Source organism: Macrotis lagotis, chromosome X (assembly GCF_037893015.1).
Source record: "Macrotis lagotis isolate mMagLag1 chromosome X, bilby.v1.9.chrom.fasta, whole genome shotgun sequence".
Lineage (NCBI taxonomy): Eukaryota > Metazoa > Chordata > Mammalia > Peramelemorphia > Peramelidae > Macrotis > Macrotis lagotis.
The window spans coordinates 11913868-11930140 of record NC_133666.1 but is presented as its reverse complement, the minus strand read 5'-3'; the positions used below and the strand labels follow the sequence as shown (position 1 = coordinate 11930140).

Below are 16273 nucleotides of genomic sequence, written 5' to 3'. Positions count from 1 at the left end.
AGTCCTATGCCGAGAAAGAAATGGTTAAGTTATGGGCAATTATCCATCACCTGATTGAGGTCCATCAGCTGTTAACAAAGATGTAGATCGTGCTTATTTTTGACTTCTCAATTTAATGATTTTTATTAAATGGTAGTTTCATATTTCATGACCTATTTAGGTCCTCTAAATGATGTGGACTTAAGCTGAGAAGAGAGATCCTGAATATTTATTCTCTTGTTTCCTGGGAAAATTGTTAGCACAAGTGTTACAACAGACAATAGTGTACTACTTTTCTAATGAATGTGAACTCTTGAGCACATAGCATTGGTGCCTTGAATTTTCACACATATTTACAAAATCAGAGACAGATAATTGCTTGTAATAATGGTGAGCAGATAGAAGAGTCTTTCCCTTCTAAATGCATTGTGCTTTGAACCTCGTAGATCTAACCTTAACTGTTTTTTAAACATACTTTGAGAACTATATTTCAATCTAGCTGGTTTCCTTTGTAACCCTCTGTATTTTATTTCATGAATTTAGAAACACAATTCTAAGAAGAGGTCTGTAGCCTTCTCCAGACTGGGACAAAGGGGAAGGAGTTTCCATGACACCAAAGAAACTTGAGAATCTCTGTGTTAAATTAGTTTCTAGGTTTGTCAACCCGTGTTTGTGACAGGACCAATTCCCCAAAACTACCAGTGGAGTTATACCAAAGACAAATCTTTGTCTTTGAAGCCAAGCCCATAAAATCTTGCAGGTTGAGGCAGGCAAACTTTATTTTCCCTAGCCAAATCATAGAAGCCAGCAGTCCTTATTTAACCCCCTGAAGGTAACATGCGGTGTTTGGCTAATATTTAAAATCGTTTTCTTCCCTACATTATTTCAAGGCTCTTGAAGGACCACTTATGGCATTGGTCCCCATTTAGTAGCTCAAGAACCCGTAGGGGTTCACAATGGTAGTCCAGAAGGTTTGTGCTAAAACTTCTTAAATGGCTCCTTAAGTAGGAAATAATTGCAGAATATTATGTGTAGTGCATTAAATTTCTCCAGGGGTTCACAAAACATTTTTTGGTTGTTTTTTAAAAGGATTTACAGAACATAAATCATTGGTAAACAGGAACTCCTGGCTGAGGCGAATGAACTCTGAATTTGAAGTTAAGACATGGAATCTGATCTTAGTTCTACTTGCCTATGCCTGTGGGACTTTATCACTTCTTACTGGTTCCAGTTTCCTCATCTGGGAAAAAGAGGGGTTTGTGTCATAGAACCCTTTGGTAGGCTAGCAAAGTCTATGAGCCCACTTTTAGAATTATATCTTGTAGGGGGCGGCTAGGTGGTACAGTGGATAGAGCATTAGCCCAGGACTCAGGAGGACCTGAGTTCAAATCCGGCATCAAACACTTAATAATGACCTAGCTGTGTGGCCTTGGGCAAGCTGCTTAATCCCATTGCCTTGCAAAAAAAAAAAAAAAACTAAAAAAAAAGGATATCTTGTAGCCCACATCCTTGATAGAAAGAAATTCTGACTTTCTTTTAGAAATAGTAAAAGTAAAGATGCCATTTTTCCCCCATCAAAAAGATATATGGTTCACATGCTGAATTCTGTCCCTTTGAGATGTGTGGACCCCAGTTTAAGAACCTCTGGTCTAGATGATCTCCAAAGTCCATTCTAGTATTAATAATCTGTCACTCAGATCTTACATGGTCTTTGTTTTAAAGGAGGAAACATCTTTAATGCTTAGAGTATCCAAAAGAAGGTTTTCTCTACCAAATGAGGACAGATCAAAGAAACCAGGGATGTGTAGGCTGAAGAAGAGAGGACTTTGGGGGCATTTTAGCTGCCTTCATTGATCAGAGGAGCTGTTATATGGAAGAGGGATCAATTTTGTTAACTTGGGTCTCCAAGGGCAGGATTATAAGCAGGGGGTAAAAGCTGTAAAGAAGCAAATTGAGGATTGAAATTCAAGCTCTCTGGAATTGGGGGGGGTGGAGGGGTACAGTTCTAGTTGAGGCAAGATAACCTCTTGGTACAGGTGTTGTAGTGGTCATTCTTTGTCAGATGCACATTTGGATTAGTTGTCTATGGAAATCCCTTCTAGCTCTGAAGTTCTGTAATTAATTTGTTAATGCCATTATTTGGAATCATATAAGATTTTTGAAATTTCCCAAAGACAGTCAATCCTCTTTCTTCCTCCTGTTTGATTCTGGGACCAGCTCAGTATCCATTTACAGTGTCTGTTCAAAACACACACACACATACACTCAATCACTTATTTATTTCTTCTGACACAATAATATTCTATTACATTCTTATTTCACAATTGGTTTGGCCATTTCCTAGTTGAGGGGAACTATTTTGCTTCCAGTTTTTTGCTACCAAATTACATATATATGAATGTTTTTGGGGTTTCTTTTCATTTTAAAGATTTTATTTTATTTTATTTTATTTATTTTAAAGATTTTATTTATTTATTTATTTTGAGTTTTACAATCTTTTCCCAAACTTTATGCAGAAACTTAGTTTTTAGGGGTTTTCTTTGGCAAGGCAAATGGGGTTAAGTGGCTTACCCAAGGCCACACAGATAGGTAATTAATAAATGCCCGAGGTTAGATTTGAACTCAGGTCCTCCTGACTCTACGACTGGTGCTCTTATCCACTGCGCCACCTAGCTGCCCAGTTTTTTCCCAATCTTACTTCTCTTCCCCCACTTCCCACAGAAGGCAACTTGCCAGACTTTACATTGTTTCCATGATATACATTGATCCAAATTGCATGTGATGAGAGAGAAATAATATCCTTAAGGAAGAAAAATAAAATATAAGAGAGAAGATTACAAAGAATGTTTTTATGAACATTTTGTGATATATATGTAAGAGAGAGAAGGAAAAAGAATGATGGAGAGGAGAGAGAATGATGAAAAAAAGGAGAAAGAGGAAGAATGATGGGGGTAGGGGGAGAGATGGAGAGACTAAGAGAGATTGAGGACTTTTCTCTACTTGATAAGAGTGAAATCTAATAAGGAAGGTTTTCCAAATTATATTTTTCACTGAAGAAATTTGATTAGAGTTCTGTGAAACTAGGTAACAGCTGTAATAAATAAACTTAAAAGCTACAAACTTTGAAAAGCTTCCTTTAATCCATCTGTATGTAACATAAAAAGGGTTGTTTTTTGGTGACTTGACATTTAAAACCATAATGATAATGTATAATTTTCTATGCCTTTTCTTTTTTGAATTACAAAGATTTTATTTATTTTGAGTTTTACAATTTTTCCCCTAATCTTACTTCCTTCCCCCCACCCCTCACAGAAGGCAGTTTGCCAGTCTTTACATTGTTTCCATGGTATACATTGATCCCAAATTGAGTGTGATGAGAGAGAAATCATGTCCTTAAGGAAGAAACATAAATTATAAGAGACAGCAAGATCAGACAATAAGACATCAGGTTTTTTTTCTAAATTAAAGGTAATAGTTTTTGGTCTTTGTTCAAACTCCACAGTTCTTTCTCTAGATACAGATGGTATTGCAGAGAGCCCCAAATTGTCCCTGATTGTTGCACTGATGGAATGAGCAAGTCCATCAAGGTTGATCATTGTCCCCATGTTGCTGTTAGGGTGTATAGTGTTTTCTGGTTCTGCTCATCTCACTCAGCATCAGTTCATGCAAATCCCTCCAGGCTTCCCTGAATTCCCATCCCTCCTGGTTTCTAATAGAACAATAATGTTCCATGACATACATAGACCACAGTTTGCTAAGCCATTCCCCAATGGAAGGACATTTACTTGATTTCCAATTCTTTGCCACCACAAACAGGGCTGCTATGAATATTTTTGTACGAGTGATGATTTTATCCTTTTTCATCACCTCTTCATGGTATAGACCCTGGAGTGGTATTGCTGGATCAAAGGGTAGGCACATTTTTGTTGCCCTTTGGGCATAGTTCCAAATTGCTCTACAGAAAGGTTGGATGAGTTCACAGCTCCAACAACAATGTAATACTGTCCCAGATTTCCTACAACCTTTCCAACAATGATCATTATCCTTCCTGGTCATACTGGCCAATCTGAGAGTTGTTAGGTGGTACCTCAGAGAAGCTTTAATTTGCATTTCTCTAATAAGTAATGATTTAGAGCAATTTTTCATATGACTATGGATTGCTTTGATCTTCTCATCTGTAAACTGTCTGACCATTTGGCAATTGGGGAATGACTTTTTTAAAAAAAAATATGACTTAGTTCTCTGTTTATTTTAGAAATGAGTACTTTGTCAGAAACATTAATTGTAAAGATTGGTTCCCAGTTTACTCCATTTCTTTTGATCTTGGTTGTGGTGGTATTTTCTGTGCAAAAGCTTTTTAATTTAATGTAATGAAAATCATCTAGTTTGTTTTTAGTGATGTTCTCCATCTCTTCCTTGGTCATAAACTGCTTCCCTCTCCATAGATCTGTCAGGTAAACTAGTCCTTGATCTTCTAATTTGCTTATAGTATTGTTTTATATGTCTAAATCCTGTATCCATTTGGATCTTATCTCAGTATAGGGGGTGAGGTGTTGGTCTAATCCAAGTTTCTTCCATACTAACTTCCAATTTATCGAAGAGACAGTTTTTATCCTAATAGCTGGACTCTTTGGGGTTATGAAACAACAGATTACTATAATCATTTCCTGCTATTACACCTAGTGTATTCTACTGGTCCACCACTCTATTTCTTAGCCAATACCAGACAGTTTTGATGACTGATGCTTTATAATATAATTTTAGATCAGATAGGGCTAAGATTCTGTGGCATTTCTTAAGTGTCTGCTGTGTGCTAAGAAAGTTGAGAGTGGGGAGTTGGGGCACCTGGGTCTTGGCTTCAACTCTATATGAATAATCTTAAATGAATCATCCTTCTCTGTGCCTGTTACCTTATTTAAAAAATAGAGAAAATGCCCCTCTTTCCAGGTTTGTTTCTAAGATAAAAGTAGGCATTTAATTAAAGTCTCAACTTTTTTTAGAGCCCTATACACACACCATAAAAAGAGGCTATAACCACCTCCATTCATTCTATCCTTCTTAGTTTTTTGTTTGTTTGGCATTTGAGGGGTATTACCCCACAGACTTTTTTATGCCAATTTCTTTCCACTGGCCATAATGTAGTCTAAGTATTATAGTAAAAGGCATAGACCTATAGACTTTAAATTTAGATATTCTCCTTTTAAACTGTTTTTTAACATAATAATTTGAACGGGGCAAGTGCCCCCAAGGAAGAGCATTACATACTCATTCTTTATGTAAACTTTTGAGTTCCACATTTTTTCTACCTCCCTTCCTTCCCTCCCCCGTCCCCATGACAACTAGTAATCTGATATAGGTTATACATGTCATAGAATTAAAATAAAATTCTGTTATGGAGTCATAGAATGATTTAAAAGAAATACAGTTTCATAACTTTCCAACAATGCAGTTACTTAACCTCCTTTAATTGTTCCCTACTAGAAGCTCTAGGAGAATCTGCCTAAGCAAATAGGTGAGTCCAGTAAATTCAATGTAACTTGTATAAAAAGCTGCTTTCAAAACCTAGTACCCAGAAGTGTTAAGAAGTATTGAAGGTGCTTAGACTAAGCAGTGACAACCTTCAGTATTCCCCCTCCAATAGAACTGATGCTACCTGGCTCTCATTTTTCTCCAGTGAGAGTTGATTTCTGACACCTTCCCCACAAAAATGTTGAATTATATTTGTTTTTTAATGAAAAGAAATGAAAATTAACAAACAAATATAAATACTTCCTTCTCTGTTGATTTCTTCCAAGCTTCTAAGGGGGAAAAGTGGTGCATTTCCCTTAAACCAAAATCAGCTACCTTTTAAAGACAAAACTTCAACTAGTTGAGAAATGTACAGAATGAGCAAAGAAGGTAATTTAATCTGTGACTCCTCTCCCTTACATGTTGCTAGGCATGTATTCCTTGTTTGCATTTTTACTTTTGTACATTCATTTCAACCAAATTCTAGCTGCTTAAGTTGGGCAGCCAAGTTGGCAGAAGTTCAACCTGCCTTGCAAACGACTCAGGTCTGGTAAGCCCTTAGTGTGTGATTTCTAGAAGTTTAGGGTATAGTGAGATAGTCTGTCTCAAAAGTACTTCTGCCTCTAAACAATAGGACCTCTAAGCCATTCATCCCTGAGCTGGCAACTCTATCACAGTGGAACCTTTAGAAAATCATGTCAATGATTTTCCTCAGTGCCTCAGTTTCCTGATTTAGGAAATCAGGAAGCAAAGCTGTATCATCTCTGAGGTTCCTCATCAACTCTAAAATTGCATAATATTTCCCAGATAGTTTTATTAAGTTAGGAAGGTGACCAAAGTTCAGGAATCCATGAATTTTATTTCTACATTCTTCGTGGAGAGAGAGAACTTTTAATAGTAGTATTGACAAGTAGTATAAAAAATTGCCTTTGACTGCTAAGAAATTGGAACAAATTATAGTAGTACGATTGGCTTTTCAGATCTCCTTTCATATGTTAAGGACAACTTGATTGATAGATGAAGAATTTAAAATGATACTACCAAGTTTCACTTTAATAGCTGATCTGAATTCCAAGAGAGATCCAAAAGTTCCTTTCTTTCTTCCCTCCCTTCTTTACAAGGAAAGTGATATCTGGAGTAAAAGGAGGAGGAGGAATGGCATCAGCTCTGGTAACTGGTCTATGAAGTAGTTTGCTCCCATTCCTCTACCTGAAAGCCTACTCTTTCACTGAATCTCCTTGCAAAGGAAGTCAGAAACCAATGAGATGAAACTCCAGTGTGGACCCTCACTGCCATATACCTCGTGAGGTTTCATCCAACATTTGCTTGAGGATCTCCATAGAGAAAGAACTTAGTATTTCTGAAAGTAGCCCATCCAATTGGGTAGCAGAGCTCTGACTGTCTCTCTCTCTCTCTCTCTCTCTCTCTCTCTCTCTCTCTCTCTCTCTCTCTCTCTCTCTCTCTCTCGGTCTCTCTCTCTCTCTCTCTCTCTCATCTTTAACTAGTGTTTGATCTCTCTGGTGCCCCTGGCAACTCTGAGTTACTAGAGAATTGCTGATTTGATCTGCATCAGTGCTGATGAGATCACTGGCCCGAAGCTTTCCCTGACTTATGGCCTAATTCTACTCTTAGTTCTGCCTTCTGGAGCCAAGCAGAACTAGTCTACACCCTTTTCCATGTGACCACCTTTCAAATACTTAAGACAACTCTCCTAAGTTTTCACAGGATGACTACACAAGGTTTTCCTTGCAAAGGATCTGTTATTTCCTTAGCATGAAACTTCTGAGTGGTTTTTCTATTAAATCCTAGAGAGTTAATTGAGATACACACAGGTCAAATGACTTGTCTAGAGTTAAACAGATAGTGCCAGAGATGAGGTTTGAACCCAGGCCTCTTGATTCAATACTCAACTCATTCAGTACAAAAAATCACCTCTAGTGAAAGAATATCGGTAATTAACAAGATAATCTTAGTTTCAGGGAGAAGGTTAGAGTTGATAAAAGTCCCATGTAGGTTCCCAAATATAATACAATCTTTTTTTATTCTCCCTTTTCCATTCTGGACCTAGGGTGAGCTCTATAACTTATCCAACCAACTGTATGTCATAGTCTGAACAATAGGCATTCGTTATTCACTTGGTTTTTCCTGTGTGGCTGGTTAGGCCAAACCCCTCTGAGATATTATAGATCTCCATAAAGGCCCTGAAATATTCTAAACCTTGATGTAGTTAGCACAGTGTCATCCACAAACAGCATTTGAAGGACCTTGTCGTCTATATGGATTTTCCCTTCCATTTTGATTATGTGCTGAACATCTTCTATGATAGTGGTAAGCCCCTTTGAGGTAGGTCTACTTATCATGCCTCACTTGATACTGCTGCTTAGAGGGCACTCAAAATTATCTATCTATATATCATAATGGGGAAAATATACTTTATTGGAGAAGAGCCTTCAAAGTCCTATTTCATTCTACCACAAGTCTACAAGGAAGCAAATATGCTAGATCACCCAAAAGGCAATGGACATGGTGAACATGATTAGGCTGCAGCATTTTACTAGTGACTATGTAGAAGTGATGATAAGATATTAAGAGAACAAGATACAAGTGAAAGAACAGGTGGGTCAGTCATGTGAGAGCAAGGAATAACCAATAGACATTCTGCAGTGCTCAATTGGTATCTACCCCAGGTTGAAATTTTGACAAAGGACCGCAACATATTAAGGAGATCCCCAGTGGAGGATTCAAGGCAAGACATGGTGAAACTTATCTGGGAAGAGAAGATAGTGATGGAATGTGATCTTTGTCACATCAATGAAACAGTGATCAGTGAATCAACATGCCTTTATTACTCTTTATTGTTATGTACCAGGCACTATCTCACTGTCTTGACTCATTGAGTTTTTCATAATTTATTATTTGTTGCCTAGTCACACCTCCCATATCTTATGTACAACTTAGGAAGTCATTTTTTTTTTACTGAAGCATAAAGCTTCCTACTGAATCCTTACCGAAGTTCATCTTATTCACTTTGGCCTAACATTCTAGCTCAGGGACTGGCAAACTAAAAAGATAATTTTTTTTTATATTTTAAAATAATATTTTATTTATCTAAAAGTGTCAAAATCATTCTTAGCTTATGGATTATACAAAAAAACAGAATGGAGGCTGGATGCCTTTGGCCATTGTTTAATGACCCCTGCTCTAGCCTTTGGAGATTTTTTTTATTCTTTCTATCTTCTGACATATCAGCTATCCCTCCTAGCTTTGCATTGTTTAGGCTCAACACCTTGCTTATTGATCCATTAATGGCTGTGCCTTCATCTCAGTCATTGATAAAAATATTGAATAGCACAAGAATAAACACAAATCCTCGAGTCTCTTTATTAAAGACCTCTTTCCAGTTGGACATCAAGTCATTGACTATTCTTCATGTCCAACTACTCAACTGATTTCATATTCACTTAGCTCACATCTAAAGTTCCATCATTTCCACAAGAATAAGGTAAGACCCTCTTTAAAATTATTAGCCAACGCAAATGTGTTTAGTGCTTTAAACAAGTTTATAAGGCATTTTAATATTGATTTTCTCATTTGATCTTTACTATGTTATGAAATGGGTTCTACTGATATTATTATAACACCCTTTTGTGGTGGAGTGGAGAGAGCACTGGATTAGGGTAAGGAGATCAAAGCTGCTTCTGACATAAACACACACACACACACACAAGCTCTATGACCTTGGACAATTTTACATACCTGTTCTTAGCCTCATCTTACTTATATGTAAAATAGGGATGATAAGGGTAAATACCTCCCAGGGTGGTTGTAAGGATCAAAGAGATAACGTATGTAAAGTATGCTATAGAAATGCTGATAGATGACTTGCCTAAGGACACTCCTTGTCAAATGTGAGACTTAAGCAGGTCTCTTAGATGCCAGTTCATTACTCATTCTATTCTACTATCCTTCCTCCACATTACTTAAATTAGATGCAAAATCTGAGTTATATATTTGCATATAGCATGTCCCAAAGGTTGTAGTGCAGTCTTAAGCTTAAGACTTTTGAAGTTAGAGCTAGAAACACTTCTATTCTTGTTGTTTGTGCAAGTCAGGAATGTTTGCTCCCAATAAATAATATAATTCTGATGTCCATCTTCCATCTTCTGTCACTCCTGTGATTTTCCTCTTCTATTTTGTGGTAAGGAAGAAAAACACAAGGAAGGAGGATGGTTACCTTAACTCACTTAGGATTGGAAACTCTGATGCCACCCTTGGATATATCATATGAAAATTGAGGCCCAAAAGGGATATTGGTTTGTATTGTGTCAATTTTGCTTCTATTTACCAATGCCAGTGCTTGTTCCAAATTTCTGATGAAAAAAACTAACAAAAATGCAGGGAATTTACAATTATGGGAATTATATTTGTTAGGCTATGGTCCCATGCTATCTTGTATGACTGAATTCTTCCTTGGGCTCCTGGCATCTAAGTAAAAGAATTTAAAACTCATTAAGGCAGATGTTTAGATAATTGGAAAAAATTCATGTCCTTTTTTGTCTTCATGTACCTAAACTGAAGATTGATTTTTGCTGTCACATCTAAGAGGCTCATGAGACTAGAGGGGGCACATAAGGAGAAATCTATGATATTGGCTCTAGATGAAGTTACTGGCAGGAGAAATCACTGAGTCATGCAATTACAGAACATGAAGAGACCTTAGAGATCATCTGCAGTTGACCAAGTAAGGGAAATGAGCCCCAAACAAGTTACCCAAGGTCACAAGTTAGTGGCTAAAATTGCCACAGAAACTAGGTCTTCTGAATGCTCTGAATGTAATATCCTTTTTGCCACAATCAGTCTGGTCCCCTTAGCTTCTAGTACATGTTTTAGGAACAAAGGGGAAGCAAGTTTTGGCTCTGATTCCTTCCCTCTAGTTGATAATGGGCTTTCATTTATTCTCTGACTCATTCCCCAAATATTTTCAAGTACCTGTTCTGTGCCAGGACCTAGACTATTCACTGGGATTCAAAGTCAGAAATAATTCCCTGACTTCAAGTAAGTAGAAAAACAATAGGAGCCGTATACAGAGTGATTTTCCAAAAGGAAAGCTCCAAAACCATGGGAAATAAGATAGTCCTGAGTTGTACTACTCGTTGTCCTCAGAGGACCAGTAATATCAGGGGTCTTGGCTGGTGTGTGAATTGGATTTGAATGTGACAGAGATGGGAAAAGTCAGTCAGCCCCACTCTATCCTCCAGAATACTTGAGCCAAGCACAGAAGGAAGTCAGGGGCAGGAAGCCCATGCAAAAATAAGGAGAAAGGAGATGAAATAACACTCATGAGGAGAAGCAAGTAGTTCAGTTTGACTGACAGTTAGAGAGCCTAAAGGCCTAAGCCTAGAAAGCTAGGCTCTGCTTTCCATTAGATCTCCCATAGAACTTGATTATGTCATTCAGTAATGTACTTAACATTTAATATCTGGTATCATAGCTCTCTCTGTTGGTCTTTTTTCCCGAAGACTTGTTCATCTCTTTAGATGCAAGAACCATATTTTATGTCTCTTTTGCATCTCCCCCAACACAAAGCATAATATTCTGTACACAGTGGAATGTTTCATTTTTGTCATTGCTTTGTCTCACTTGGAAATGGGTGTATTTAATGTCCATGAGTTACTAAAATCTCTTCTTTATAGCCCCATTTAAATTTAACTCTGTCACAGCTCAATGAGTTACATGGACAATTAATTATGTATGAAGGCACTACAGGGAATAATGTCTGGGTTTGAACTTTGTCTTTGTATCAAAAGGCACTCAAGTCTCATAACATAGAAAACCTTACAGAAATAGGGTTTTAGTAGCATAAAACTTGCCCAGTGAGATGTAGCAAAAGGTGATTCTGTGCTAAATAACTTTTACTCAAGGGTACTGAAATTCCATTTGGTTTTTCTTATGTTGTTGTTTATTTGTTTGGTTTTGTTTGGTTTTTTAAAACCACTTTCTACTCTTAAGGTGGCAAATTTGAGCAACTACCATGTTGGAAATTGAAATTCTTCAAAATCTTTGTAGGATTGGAATGATGCCAAATATATAGGGAAATTACTGGTTCCCCCATCAAGGTCAGAAAAGCTTCCACTGAGTAGAGGTTAGAGGCCTCTTTCCCCACATGCCCCTCTAGCTATGATTACCATATTTTTTTTCTTTTTAAAGATTTAATATTTTTCCTAAATACAAGTAAAAATAATTTTTAAACATTCATTTTTAAAACTCTTGACTTTGGTTAACATTTTAAAACAGAAAATGCTTTCCTCTTTTAAATTATGGTAGCTGAATTCAAATTTTTTAAGAGAGATTTTGTTTATTTTATTTACATTTTTTTCCTTATTCTTGCTTCCCCCCCCCCCCAGAAGACAGTCAGTTGGTCTTTACATTGTTTCCATGGTATACATTGATCCAGATTGAATGTGATGAGAGAGAAATCATATCCTTAAGGAAGAAACATAAAGTATAAGAGATAGCAAAATTACATAAAAAGATAACAGTTTTTTCCTAAGTTAAAGGTAATAGTCTTTGGACTTTGTTTAAACTACACAATTCTTTCTCTGGATACAGATGGTGTTCTCCATCGCAGATAGCCCAAAATTGTCCCTGATTGTTACACTGATGGAATGAGCAAGTCCATCAGGGTTGATCATCGCCCCCATGTTGCTGTTAGGATGTACAATATTTTTCCAGTTCTGCTCATCTCACTCAGCATCAGTTCATGCAAATCTCTCCAGGATTCCCTGAATTCCCATTCCTCCTGGTTTCTAAAAACAACAGTGTTCCATGACATACATACACCACAATTTGCTAAGTCATTCCCCAAATGAAGGACATTGACTTGATTTCCAATTCTTTGCTGTCACAAAAAGGGCTGCTATGAATATTTTTGTACAAATGATGTTTTTACCCTTTTTCATCATCTCTTCATGGTATAGACCCAGTAGTGGTATTGCTGGGTCAAAGGGTTTGCTCATTTTTGTTGCCCTTTGGGCGTAGTTCCAAACTGCTCTCCAGAAAGGTTGCATGAGTTCACAGCTCCACCAACAATATAATAGAGTTCCAGATTTCCCACAACCCTTCCAACAATGGTCATTGTCCTTTCTGGTCATATTGGCCAGTCTGAGAGGTGTGAGGTGGTACCTCAGAGAAGCTTTAATTTGCATTTCTCTAATAAGTAATGATTTAGAGCAATTTTTCATATGACTGTGGATTGCTTTGATCTCCTCATCTGTGAATTGCCTTTGCATATCCTTTGACCATTTGTCAACTGGGGAATGGCTTTTTAAAAAAAAATATCACTCAGTTCTCTGTATATTTTAGAAATGAGTCCTTTGTCAGAAACATTAGTTGTAAAGATTGTTTCCCAATTTACTACATTTCTTTTGACCTTGGTTATAGTGGTTTTGTCTGTGCAAAAGCTTTTTAATTTAATGTAATCCAAATCATCTAGTTTGTTTTTAGTGATGTTCTCCGTCTCTTCCTTAGTCATAAACTGCTCCCCTTTCCATAGATCTGACAGGTAAACTAGTCCTTGATCTTCTAGTTTGCGTATAGTATTGGTTTTTTATGTTTAAATCCTGTATCTATTTGGATCTTATCTTGGTATAGGGTGTGAGGTGTTGGTCTATTCTAAGTTTCTTCCAAACTAACTTCCAATTTTCCCAGCAGGTTTTTCTCGAAGAGAGGAGTTTTATCCCAATAGCTGGACTCTTTGGGGTTTATCAAACAACAGATCACTATAATCATTTCCTGCTATTGCACCTAGTCTATTCCCCTGGTCCACCACTCTATTTCATAGCCAATACCAGACAGTTTTAATGACTAATACTTTATAATATAATTTTATATCAGGTAGGGCTAAGCCACCTTCTTTTGCATTTTTTTCAAATGATACTTTTCTATCGCTGAGATCTTTTACCTAAGAAAAAATTCTTTCTTTAATGTGACTTGCCTGATATTTGTCATTCCTTCAATATCTCATTTCTGTAGAAAAATGTTCTATTTTCCTCATTTTTATTTAATATGTTTTACAACAGAGACAACTGAAAGCGGATGCTAAAAGAGCTATTGGAAAGCTTCAGCTTCGGGCTCTGAAACATGGAGACAAGGTACTGGAAATGATTTTAATTGCTATTGTTTTTTAAAACATAATCATTGAGTTATATTTTTCTACCAATGTATCCTAGACATTGACTTTTATAAGTTCAAAGTGTTTTCTGAGAGGCACCCTAGAGTAATGGATAGAGGGCAGCTAGACTTGAAGTTAGGAAGACCTAGTTTTAAGTCTTGCCTCTTGTATGTACTAATTGAATTACCATGGGAAGATCACTTAACTTCTCAGTGCTTCTGGTTACTCTCTAAGTCATTTGTCTTCATTGGTGGAAGAAGTTTCCACACCAGGAAATTCCCTACACCCATGAAATCACAGCTATGAACTTGAACCAGAAGTATATCCTTATCTCCTCAATGTCTAAGTGGTCAACCCTGGATGACAATTTTTTCAGGGGGTAGAATAGCTAATTCTAAACTAGAACTGTTTAATGAAAAAGTTCTGTATTTGAAATTTGGGGAGAATTTCTATAAAAGGGTATTTTTATGGATTACAACTGATAACTAAAAGATCATGGGAAATATTAAAATCACTGCCAGATGTTGCTTTAGTTGTTGCTTCTTTGTTTGACCAATGGGCTTTCCTTTTGAAAATTTACTGGTCTCAGTGTATAACAGGTGTCATATTTCTTGTCATATCAATGAGTGGGTATGGGGTAGAGGACAGGAAATAATTTAGAACTGAAATTAAAAGTGAAGCACAAAAAAAAAAGAAAATTTACTGATCTAGTTGGAACATAGTAAATTTCACTATGGTGACATTGCTTCAGTTATGTTTCCCTTTCTAAAAGAAGTTGTTCTGGTTATATTTTGATTTTACCATAAAATTTGATGGATTTCTAAAATTCAAAATCCTAATAATAAAATATCAGAGAACTTGAGAAAATAATAAAAATTCATTTGAAGAAACAAAAAGTCTAAATTCTTAAGGAAGAAAATCAGAAAAAGTAGGAATGAAGAGGGTTGGGCATTGCTCAACCTTGATACTGATTAAAAAATGCAAATGTAGATTATTGGATACGACAGGCAAACAAGACCCAGAAACTGTCAAGCATAGTAATCCAAAGTCCAGGAAACCCAAGCATATAAGTGGTTTACTTGGGAAAGGACTCCCACGAAATCTGGAAAATAACTTATCCAAAAATAAATATACCCCCAAAATACTCCAAATCTATGTATACCAAAGGTCACATCATAAAAATATTAAAAGATATCTTTCAAAACTATGGTTAGGGGAAAATTATTAACAAACCAAGTGATATAAAAGTGATCAAAAAAAGAAAAATAGACAGTCTTATTACATACCCCAAAAAGCTGTTGCAAACACAAAATCATTCCATATATTGAAAAAAACCATCTTTGCATCAAACCTCCGATAAAAATACAGTATCAAGACAAATAGGAAATTGATGCAATGATATAAGACCACCATTAATCCCGCAATAGTCATCAAAGAAGATAGTTTGCAGCAGAAAAAATGCAAACCATCAGCCACAATAAAGAAAAATACTGCAAGTCACTAATGATAAGAAAAGCAATAGAAACCAATTTGGAACTGTGATAAAGAAGTGACTAAATTGTTTATACACTACTGGTTCCTATATCCAAAAGAGATCAGAAACCTCCAGCTATATGGTCAAGAAGACCTGAGTGAAAATCCAGCTCAGACACTTGCTAGCTGTATGACCCTAGACAAGTCACTTAATCTGGATTACCTCCAAAAAGAAAAAAAACAACCCAGAAGGAAAGGCAAATATGTATGTGTGTGTGTGTGTGTGTGTGTGTGTGTGTACATATATATATATATATATATAAATACATGATGTATGTGTGTTTATATATAAATATTCATAGTATCACTTTTTGTGGTAGTCATAATCTCAAAACAAAGTGGGTACTCAGAGTTTGGGGAATGAATTAACAAATTCTGATATTTACGTTATAATTGGAAAGCTTAGTTTAAATTAATTCAAAAAGTAAGCAAAAGTAATACAAAAAGTAAACAATGTTCTCAGAGAACATTGGAGAGAAACGGAGAGAAAAAGAAGAGAGATATTAAAATTGGGATCAATGTGATCATTGACCCATATTGGCCTTAAAGTGAAACATTTTTCTTTCCAGGAAGAGAGATGGGAGATTCCAAGGACATACATAATCAGTGTATTCCTTTGGATGTGGGATGGTAGAATGGATTGAGAAAATGATAATGTTGATTTTTAAAAGAAATTTTTTGAATTTAATTAAATATTTTATTTATTTTGAGTTTTACAATTTTTCCCCAATCTTACTTCCCCCCCCAGAAAGCAATTTGTCAGTCTTTACATTGTTTCCATGTTGTACATCGATCCAAATTGAGTATGATGAGAGAGAAATCATATCCTTAAAGAAGCAAAGTATAAGAGATAACAAGATCAGACAATAAGATAGCATTTTTTTTTTCTAAATTAAAGGGAATAGTCCTTGAACTTTGTTCAAACTCCACGGTTAAAAGAAATTTTTTTTTAAATGATAATGAATATCTATAAAATTGCTCTAGGAAACTGGACCTGATGGAGACAGCTGTGCTGTGTGCATTGAAATATTTAGACCAAATGACATCGTGCGCATATTAACATGCAAGTAAGTCTGATTTTCT

The 16273-nt window shown here is 36.2% G+C and overlaps 1 protein-coding gene across 1 annotated transcript in view; it reads left to right on the top strand.

Annotated features, from left to right (window-relative positions):
- Positions 1-16273, top strand: part of RNF128 (ring finger protein 128) — a 124957-nt gene that overhangs the window by 95857 nt on the left and 12827 nt on the right. Inside the window, exons 3-4 of the mRNA XM_074200450.1 lie at positions 13566-13637; positions 16175-16257. Coding sequence (XP_074056551.1) covers positions 13566-13637; positions 16175-16257 — 155 coding nt within the window. The remainder of the gene's footprint in view (positions 1-13565; positions 13638-16174; positions 16258-16273) is intronic.